The sequence below is a fragment of the Oryzias latipes genome, chromosome 6 (genome assembly GCF_053564925.1).
Source record: "Oryzias latipes strain Hd-rR chromosome 6, Olatipes_Hd-rR_3.1".
Taxonomy (NCBI): Eukaryota; Metazoa; Chordata; class Actinopteri; order Beloniformes; family Adrianichthyidae; genus Oryzias; species Oryzias latipes.
The window spans coordinates 25243766-25254702 of NC_136242.1; the positions used below are offsets into that span (position 1 = coordinate 25243766).

The window sequence follows — 10937 nt, forward strand, 5'->3', positions numbered from 1 at the left end:
TGACATTTTTTCTCCCTATTCGAAAGCGCAAACCTGTTAATTGCCGTTAGCAGAAAATTCCTAGAGCAAATATTGAAAGTCTGGAACTAAAATGTATCTACGAACAATAGAAAACCTATACAGTTCTTTAAAATCTTAAAATTTCTGATATATCATGGCTATTTTTAACTCTATCGGAACAACAGTTTCCAAGTGTGTTAGGGAGCCATGCCCTACTTGGGCTAAAAGCAGTGAAAGGAGTCAAACTTCAATGTGCTGCTTCAACAAAATAGCCAGGATAAGGCTCTCTGATGCTCAGCATTGATATCCAACAACAATGACGTCATCTACTGTATAAACCATGGCTATACGTAGTCCACAGCACATACAAACATAAACACAATAAAAATCCCAATGGAGTTAAATGATGAGAGCAATTAAAAGCAAAGGGAGAGGAACTTACATTTCCATGGTTTATGAAACCATGTTCCCTGGCGATGCGATCAGCCTCCTCTGGTCCTCCACTTATCTGAACAGCCCAAGAGTTGGTATAGACCTCTGCAGCATCAGTCCACTTCAGCAGGACAAATCCTGTCCATGTGAGGAGCAGGGCCACCCAGGCATCCATTAAAAGGAGAACTCTTCACTGGCCAGTCTATTTCTCTGTCTGTCACTGCTTTCCAGGCAGAGTCGGGGTGCTCTACCTTTCAGCAGCAAAGTAGAACAGTGGCCTAGAGATGAGAGGACAGAGCAGGCTATAAACAAAAACATGGCCTTGTTAACTAGGTCACAGTTAGGCTTCATTTATATGCTGCATTTATCACTCAAACCCAAACAAGTTCTCCAAAAAAAACAAAACAGACACTGTGCAGATTGCATCTTGTTGTTTCTATCAGACTCTCAATGGAAGACCTTCAGTAAAACTAAAAGCATTGATATCAAGCCAAAAAAGGGGCAAACGCGCTGCTAGAAGCTAAATTATTTAACAGTTCCCTTTTGTTTAGACCAGAAATAGTAATGTATGATAATGGGTGCATGATAATGGATGTATAATAATGGTGGGTATATAGGTGGCATGTGGCTGGGAATATGAAAAAGCTTGAAACTAACAAAAACTGCTACGGGAAAAATGATCTAAAAGGCTTTTGAGGGTAACAACTTCAAGGTGTCATTCAAACTCTGCCTTTCATTTATGACGATTTTTCCAAAATACAGTAAACTCTGTTGGAACACTATCGCTTACCACTTGAGTAATACTTTTGTTACACTAAGCTGTCACTTATTGTTAGGGCATTCAATGCTTAATTGAAAAACACGCTTTCATGAGATGGTGAACTTGTGTAGAACTACACTGGTGAAGAAATATGACCCAAAGTCACTGTTTTATTATCTTTTATGTTATTGAGGCTGGGAAAGAAACACAAAAAATGATAAGATTAAATCAACTTTGAATTGATCTTTATGATGAAATTCTTTATTAAATCCACAAATCAAATTTACTTCACAGCAATTCTTGCATGCTTTTCAAGTAAAAAATAGCTTTCAGTTAAATAAGCAAAGTTTCTCATTTCTTCAGTTTATGTCATTAGTTTTACAGTGATGTGAAGTGTTTCAATAACTAGGGCTATACTATATGAGGAAAACTCACGATATGCGATAATAGTGATCATTACTTAGCTGATGTGCACGCTGAACGGGGCAAATTTGGGCGCTTGTGCGATGCACACCTGGGCCGTTGGGACACCTCAGCAGTTCATTGATTCAAACTGAGCTTCTTTGTGACAGTTTGATTGACAGCTATTTAAAAGGAGAAATACACATAAATACAAAAAAATGGTATGATTTTTTTATTACATTTGTTTCTCGCCGTTAGAAAAATGCCACACGTACATATCAAAAACTAAATAACATTATCCTCATCAGAGGGGGACTGAGTCAGACACAGTCCCAAATACATTACCCTGTTAAGAGGACTGAAAACGTCTACTGACATTTAGGGTTTATTACATTATTGCATTATCAGCAGCGCCCCATAACTTCAGTTTGTAGATGGATACTTCAGCAGCTGGGCTGAAATACGGCCGTTTTTCCATCACTGAAAAAAACAAAGCAGTGGAGATTTTCCATGACTAAAGAGACAGGTGTGGTTATGAGATTAGTCTCTGCAAAGAATGCAGAGTCCTGTTGTTGTGGTTTGAAACAACCAAAGCCTTTTGTGACCCGCAATCTTTATTTTTAGAGTTTTCAGGAAAATATAGACTTAAGCAGACCAAATGTTTTATGAAAATAGACAATTGGTATTTGACAACAGTAATATCATGAATACCGTGCATCAATGTTAAATCTTTTCTTAAACATATTGTTGTTCTTCCTAAAGTAGCCAAATGACTGTCAACTAACTACATAAATTAAATGGCCAATATTATGAATTACCTTAATGCTTTATCGTTTAGCTATCACAGTATTCAAGAACACTTTAGGTAACGTGATCTGAACAAAATCAGTGTTGCAAAAAGTGTGAAGTTTCCAAAAAGCTGTTGGGTGGCAGAAGAAGCCTTCCTGCTGAAATGAAAAGCAAAAACACCACAATTAATTAAATAGAGCTGTTTAGAGCTGGTTATTTTATTTAATGTGATTACACAAGGTGGCTGTGACCTCAGCACCCCCCAGTGACAATAAGTGGTCTCATCCTGTCCTATATAGGAGAATGTACCTCGGTTGTGTTTAATGCCATAGTTTAACGGTGGGGGTCTACATTTTTCTGGAGGGTTTTAAGTCATCAACAATGACACCACCTTAGATACAGCAAAAACTGGATCAGAATGTTGACTTTTTATGAAGAATCAATAAAATGAAGTTTAAATAAAAGGCAATAACAAACAGCACAAATTAAATAAAAAAATGTATTACTATTAGTTTGGTTAGTGTTTAATAATGGCCCATTAATAGTGAAACAACAATTGTATGCTGAAAAGGAAAGATGAAATGTTTTAATACTTAAATATCTACATATTTGTAGACTTTTATACAGAGATTATGAGAACGAATATCATTAAAATATTTAAAAAAAAAGATAATAACCTTATAGGGACAATTCATCATTATTTGCCGATAAAAAAGTATTTGTCACCTTCCTGACTGAAATGCTAAAACTTTATTCACTTTCAGTTTTTGCACAGTGTCAATATTTTCCCCTTAATTCATGGTTTATGTTCTGGTTTTGTTAGTTCTTGTTGTTTAAAACATGCTGCCTTCCTGCGCTGCTTTTTTCCTGCTGCTTACAGACTTGTTTTTGTTGAGGTAGACTTTGGTATAGTGTCAAGGAAAACTGCAACACAAAGTTAGAATTCCAATTTATGAAGCTTCTAAATAATAGTGGAGCATTATTAGCTCATTTCGTTCATAAGTGATGAAGCATAAGATTTTGAATTCCCACTTCCGAGGTAGAGCGAGCACAGCAATATATATGAGGAGGCTCAGCGAATGAGATATTTTCAGACTTAATGACCCAAATAAAGTGACTGGGTTCTGTGCTGTCTGAGATGTGGAAGCTGGTTTCCACTGTGACTCCACTGAAGACAAATGGATGGGTATGCAGGTATGAGACGTAAGACGGAAAAAAATAGAATATTAACTTCCATTGATTACATTAGTTTCCAAACAGTTAGATGAATTTGCTGCATTCAAATGGAACTCTAACTTTGGGGACACATGTGGTGGGGTTGAGTTTTGGGAGCGTAGGGAACATGACCGAAGTCTGTCACTCATTCTTTGAAGCAGATCTTCTGAGCTCATTAAAATCAACACAAGCGCCAAAAAAATAAATAAATCAGCGGTCTGCTGTCACTGAGACGGCTGAAAAGAGGGAGGAAAGAAAGTAGAGATGAGGGGAAGAGAAAAGAAAAAGAGCTGGAGCCCTCCCCTCATGAGATGCTGAGGAATATAACGAGCACATCATAACAACACTCAAACCACCTTTCAAATCACAGCGTGAAGAAGAAATAACAAGAGCCTGCTCACTCCTCCAATATACATCAAAGGTCTAAAATAAGATTGAACTACAACCTTCAAACAATATAAAAACAAAGACCTTGGTTTCTGAAGTAAATACAGAAAATTAGTAGTATAACCCCTGTTGAGATTAGAGCCACTGTGGAGTCAATGAGCCTCTGGAAATGCAGGGGTGGCTAAATGACCCGCAGTACACTAAAACAACACCAGAGATTTGAATTAAAAAGCAGCACCTTCTGTTTCCAACGAGCGACACACCTCTAAGGTTAACGCCATAGGAGTTATAATTGTGATCACGGCATGTGACTTCTTCTATTTTTATTTCAGAAAACACTCCTAAAACCAAGAAGCAACAAAAACAAGTCAATCGCACCGAAAGACTTTACATGTTGAAGCAAAATCTGATAAAGATTTGGCAAACATGTTTGCACGGATTAAAAAACTAGAGAATATTTTTTCACATTTGCAGTTCCTAGGTATTACAATCGCGTACATTTTGAGCTGCTGTCATGCATAACGTGTTTATTGTTCAGACCTACCTGGCTTCTATAATCATGCAATAAATGCAGAGGTTATTGAACATTTCTGTTGGATAATTGAGGTATTTCCCCATTACATACGATTGTTACACATCGTGTTTGCAACTTAAGTGTGCAAAACTAAAAAAAAGTGCCAAGATTGAGAAGTTATCTTCCAAAACCACAAGGATGAAATATTTATCTATAAATCCAACATGTTTTGACTGAGCTAAACTCGCTATTCTACATTTTTCCATGTGTTGATTCATTTTGTCTTTTCTTTGTTGGGCGTTTCTTTGATGCCATTTTTGTTCCTTGACCAAATTAGTACGTCTTGTTTTTCAGGATTTGAATAAAATGATAAACATTTTGAAAAAGAAACTGAATATTCCACAGATGTGGACTATCTTCTCAAAACAACATGAAAATATATTAGAAGTTTCCATAAAAAGGCTACCCAAGTACCAAAAGCATTTTTTTAATGGAAACCTGAAGGAGCAGTCAACATTTAAATTTCAAGCTCACAGTTTTTCATCAGCTCAACTCAACATCCATTTTTATCTCATTTTTGATGATAGATGAGTTATATTCTTATGAATAAATTGATCAAATTTGATTTTAGTGTGTTCAAAAATTTCTGACATCAACTTTTTGAGTCAGTGATAATGCAGCTTTTCTTCAGAAAAGTGGAGAGATTACAGCAGCCTCTTTGACAACCTTGATTCTAAATTAATTGTTGCGACAAAAAAAGTTTGAGCGATAAAAGCCTGCAAAGTTGGTGTCTTAAAAAAAGAAACATCTGGAGGAACACCTTGCACCTAATTCGTTTTGCTGGAAACACGTCATTTACATGACTAGGTACGATAAAAAAGGATCTTGGCGAGAAGGACTCCCAGAAATAAAAAGCCCCGTCTTACTGCAGCTGCACAGCTTGAGGCTTGGTGGTGCGTGTACATTTCCTAATTTCCTGACGGTGCAATGGCTATTTTCACACCCAGCACAACTCCATGCCTTTTCACTAAGCAGCAGCCTGTCCACTTCATGCCGACAGATGCTGCCTGGATAAAAGTGAGCCATGCCCGCCTTGTGAATGTGAGACCGCGCGAAGCAGCAGCATCACTGACTCAGCAAAAACCCACAAGGTCGTCAGTGGTTGAGATATCATTACGAAATAATGGAGTCTTTGAGCGATAGGTAATGCACTTCTGTATAGATGCATAGACAACACTCATCCAGGGTGATTCTGACATTGAGGCCCTAGTCACATACACCCGTATGGGTCAACCACCAAGGCTTGGTGAGGCTTGGTGCAAAATGACAAAGTGGTGCAAATCTCACAAATCTTGCTCCAGCCTTTTTCTTTTACAGCTCTATTCTGATATGTGAAAGATTTGGTGTCATATAATTCCAACCAGATGCAAACTACAATTATTAATTTCTCCTCATTTATCAATTTTCAAATGGTTGGCACTTTTGTGATTGGTCAAAGTCTGACTTGGTTTAACTTGCAACGCGCGTTCAATGGCCTCGTGTTTTGTACATTTAGCCCAAAAAAGTCTTTAAAATGTGCGTAGCTAGGCGTGAACGCAAGAGTTTTGAATGCGGAAGCTTGAAAAGCATGTAGACATAGACTTTTCATTGGAAGTGGTCGCTTGCAGAGGGTGATGTGAAAGTAGCTTCGCAGTCAGGGTGCCTGCAAAGAGTGTATCACTCTTGTATCAACAGTATCACATGTATCACTTGAACAACACTAGCGGGCCCATTTTTCATAGTGCACAGGGTTCGGGAGGGTTGTAAAAATGATAAATCCGCACAACACGCCTGCGTCTCATGTACTTCACCTTTTCTTACCCTTGCGTGTTGTATAGACGTTTTCTATGACCTGTTGACTGCTGCATTCCTGCAAAAAAATTGCATGGGCATTTTGACTCTATGGGCTCATTGTGTGGTCTACGATCTTAAATTTTATCCAGGCCCATTTTTTGCCTGCAGACAGCCCGTATGTACCCCATAGGGGCACTTGTGACTAATACATGCCATACAAAAAGTCAACATCAAAATTCTAAGATGTCTTCGATGGACAGCAACAGGCTGTAAACCTGGGCACATTTATTTAACAATTTGATTCGTAATCATAACAGAATTGAGGAAACAGCCTTACATGATGTTCTGAGTATTCTGTGCCATTGCCACTCGTTTCAAAATTAGATAAGAAAACAGCGTGTTGATATAAGAAAGCAGCTTCAAACACCCATCTGTTATTTGTGTGCACCTTTACTTCATAAAACACCAGCTTCAAATCTTACTAAAGCCAATGTCAGGTTAAATTCTGAAGGAAAATACATCCAACCTCTCACGAGGAGACCTGCTTTATATTTTTCTCATTGTCAAAATAACATATCTCCATGATCTTAAGGCCCTTCAGGTGCATTTAAATATAGGCTTGAATCCCTAATGGAAATGATAGCATGGACTCCGCGACACTAATGGAAATCACTGTCTAAGAGCTCAGTTCTTTTTCCCATCTGCAAATGCAGGTTATGGTTATTTTGTACAAAACAGGAGTTGAAATCTAGCATAATCCAAAGGCACAAAGTTATCCTCAGTGTTCAAAGCAAAGAGAGTAGCATTCCTGTCAGCAGACACATCAAAATCAAAACGAATATTTTTGATAACATATTCCATTTTTCTGACTTGCTCCTCTTAGCCAAATAAAAGGGTTTATTTGATACTGGCAGCTGGAAAAGAGAGATTAACAATGAAAGGTATATACAGGTTAGAGAAAAATGCTTCTATCCAGATGTCTTTTTCAGGTAAGGCCCTGGAGCTCCCAGAAAGCCAGTGCTTAACTATATACATCCATTACAAAAGCAGAGCTTTGTAGTAGAGGAGTCCTGGTGCTGACATTTCCTGCCTGCAGCTCTGACCTTTCACTAATGGAAAGCATTCAGGGCATCACGGGATGAAAAACGCAACAAAGACAACTGAGGACTGCAGCTTGAATCCTACATGAGACAAAAAAAAAAAAAAATGGGACATGATTCCTGCGCTTGAATTCCAGAAAATGAGTCTCTCTATTCCCCAGACATAAAGGGATTCCAGTTAAAAGAAAAGAAGATGCTACGAAGCAGAAAATATCTTTCTGTCCCAACTTCGTTTGGGACAATTTGGAGCCATAAAAATTCAAAATGAACTGTTTTTACATGAGCTGCCAAGATGTGTCACCTTCAAACACGTATTTTATCTTCTGCTTTCTGTTTATACACTCACTGGCCACTTTATTAGGCACATCTGTCCAGCTGCTCATTAACATAGATTTCGAATCAGCCAATCACATGGCAGCAACTCAATGCATTTAGGCATGTAGACATGGTCAAGACGATCTGCTGCAGTTCCAACTGAGCATCAAAATGGGGAAGAAAAGTAACTTTGGCATGGAATGGTTATTGGTCCAGACGGACTGGTCTAAATATTTCAGAAACTGCTGAACTACTGGGATTTTCACACAAAACTATCTAGAGTTTAGAGAGAATGGTCCGAAAAAATACAAAATATCCAGTAAGCGGCAGTTCTGTGGGCAGAAATGCCTTGTTGATGCCAAAGGTCAGATGAAAATGCCCAAACTAGGGCTGGGTTGATAAAATCAATTAATCGACCAGAATCGATCCAAGTTTAAATAACCAATAACAGATCCATAAAATTAGAGATCAATCTTTTATGCCTTTCCTATTGGTGATACCCAGCCCTAGGCCAAACTGGTTCCAGCTGATAGAAAGGCACCAGTAACTCAAATAACTACTCAATACGACAGCGGTCTGCAGAAAAGCATCTCTGAACCCACAACACGTCCATATTTGAGGCAGATGGGCTACAGCCGCAGACGACCACACCGGTGCCACTTCTGTCAGCTAAGGACAGGAAACTGAGGCTACAATATACACAGACTCACAAAAATTGTACAATAGAAGATTGGAAAAATGTTGTCTGATCTGTTGTGTCTCCGTTTCTGCTGCCACATGGCAGAGTCACAATTTGATGTCAACAGCATGACCGCTTGGACTGTACTTAATTTTTTTAAGGTATTAATTATTACTTGGAGAAGAAAAACTGTCTGTTCCATATTTCAGCCTTGTAGGTTAAAAGCCAAACAACTCAGTAAACATTTGGTTAGCTTCTGTTGCACGATTATAACTATGATGGCGTGTGGTTTGATGGACTTCATGGGGCTGTGCAAACAACTTGCATCGGTGATGACGAGCGCACGAAGCTGTGTGACAGACCACATGCAGCACTCTGGCTCTATTTTAGGCAGCCCATCAGCTAAATCAACACCCACCATGTGCTCTGGCCTGCCCTCTCCCTGAAAACCAAAAGCACACAACCGCCCAGCAGCATTAACACAGCACCACTGACAGCCAAGCATCCTCTACAGAGCCCAAAAAATGCTCCAAGTTAAATTGTAATTGGAAAAGCAGAGACACAAGCGCACCCGAGAGCCGGACGTCCAACGCTGCCCACCGATCACCCAGACGTTTACCCCCAAAGTGAGCCATTAAAACCCTAACCCCCTTAATTACCACTATGTTTCAAGGGGGGGGGCAGTAATGAAATAAATAATGTTCTATAGACATTTTCAGCAAAATCCTTCAACAAACTTTAAATGGATCCAGAAAAGTCAGTGGCCTAGTTTCCAGAGAGCCTATACTGTTGGCGAATTTGCCGTCACCTTTTTCGCCTCCCCAGCAATCCTGTTTTCTTCTAATAAAGCCTTTCTCCACAGAGCTTGTGGCAGAAAAACTATCCAAACTGATTAACTGAGCGCCTGTGAGGACAAACCACCTGAAATGGAAAGTCTTTCCACTCAAGAGCAAGAACAAAAAGCTTGTGACGGCTTTGACCCTGATCAAATTATATACCCAACAACGGCAGCGAGAAAAATTTTCCTCCAATAAAGTCCATTTTAAATAGAACAAAAAGCTGTAATAAAGTTAAAGGATGCTTCTATCCTAGCTGAGACAGGTGACCTTGACCTCCGCTGACATAAATGTGAGTAAGAAAGTAGCTGTTTATCCCCTAAAAGCAGTAGAACATGTGGAAAATTATTTTCGGTGGTTGCATTTTATTGTATCAAAGTGGGTAATCATGATCCAGAAGGCAAAAAAAGGCAGAGGGAAGAAGAATAGTGTAGAGCTGGGTCTAAACAATTTCTTCCTCGCCTGAGGAGCAGCACTAACTGAAATATATTACAGCAATTCGCGCCGAAGAGTGAGAGTAAAAAATAAATAAAGACAACTTGATGAAGGTTTATCTGATTAAAGCTCCAGCGTGAGCATGTAAGAACAAAGGGATGTGTAGACAGAGAGGTGAGAAACACAAAATGTAGAAATAATTGAATTATGGCTTTTATTGTGAAAAACAAAAACAATTGAAAAATATTGAATTGCGACTTCTTTGTGTGGGAAAAAGAAAAAATACTTTAAATACAAAAGTTTACAACATTTTTTTTTTTTACTTTAAGGGCTCAAATAAAATAATAATAATAATATTAAAGAAAAACTAATGTCGCTAAGACAATTTTTATGCAATAATAGAAAAACGTTAAAACTAATAAAATCACGATTGAAATTTTTTGTTATTAAAAACAAAAACAATAAAATATTAAAAGCTTTTTAAAATTCACTAGTTTACCCCTGCTCTCCCTTACTAACCAATTCAGCTGTTTAAACTCTTAAATTAAGGAAATGAAGAAAGCCGTTGACTTACCTCAAAAAGTCAGACACGAGCGAGCACCGAGGCGTCATGCCTCCACGTCTTCTTCATCCTCTCGCTCCGGGCGGAGACTCCCCTTTCTCCTGCTTCTCAACTTCACATGAAACCTTTCGCCGGTCGTCCTTTACTCCCTCCAGCAGACGAGTTACACCGCCACGCGCTGCCACCCATTTCAATTTTTCTTTTTTTTTCTCCCCCTAAAAACTAAAAGTGCAGCATTAAACTATTCCTTCTTGAATTATTATTCGCCACCAACTTGCCACATCCATCATGGTTATAATATAATATTGTAGCGTTTTTAACTCCATCCGGGATTTTCTTTTTTAATGTTAAGAGTTTCCCCGAGCTGTTTTTCGCCGCATCTTAGCCTCATTATCAACGCGGGTGAAATGAATTAACGGCTAAAAAAAGAAAATCGGGTGAAATTATAGACAACAGCCACTACAATGTAGCAGGTTCACTATTGGTTGGAGATGACAACAAAGTGCTACAAACCTATTTCTCCAGGAAGTACGTCACGTTTGGAGCCAACTAGATTAAGGTGAATGCTTGATTTGTTGCACTGTACTCGCAAGGAGGGCGGCTCGAATTTTTTTTCTTGAAGCAACTTAGCATGGTGTTAAACGTAAACCGTCCACATATTATTTATTTGATAAACTC

The 10937-nt window shown here is 38.6% G+C and overlaps 1 protein-coding gene across 6 annotated transcripts in view; it reads right to left on the bottom strand.

Moving 5' to 3' along the window:
• The window catches only part of furinb (furin (paired basic amino acid cleaving enzyme) b), a 98747-nt gene extending 87956 nt beyond the window's left edge, over positions 1 to 10791 (bottom strand). For 2 of the 6 annotated variants that reach the window (XM_004070097.5, XM_078948902.1), the window contains exons 1-2: positions 10272 to 10791; positions 443 to 710 (exon numbers count right to left, since the gene is read on the bottom strand). In XM_004070097.5, coding sequence (XP_004070145.1) covers positions 443 to 607 — 165 coding nt within the window. In that variant the 5' untranslated portion in view covers positions 608 to 710; positions 10272 to 10791. Of the gene's footprint in view, positions 1 to 442; positions 711 to 1652; positions 1777 to 1939; positions 2075 to 10271 lie in introns of all 6 variants that reach the window. The other 4 variants (XM_078948899.1, XM_078948900.1, XM_011476301.4 and 1 more) reach the window with 4 other exon arrangements.
• Between the last annotated feature and the right edge of the window lie 146 nt (positions 10792 to 10937).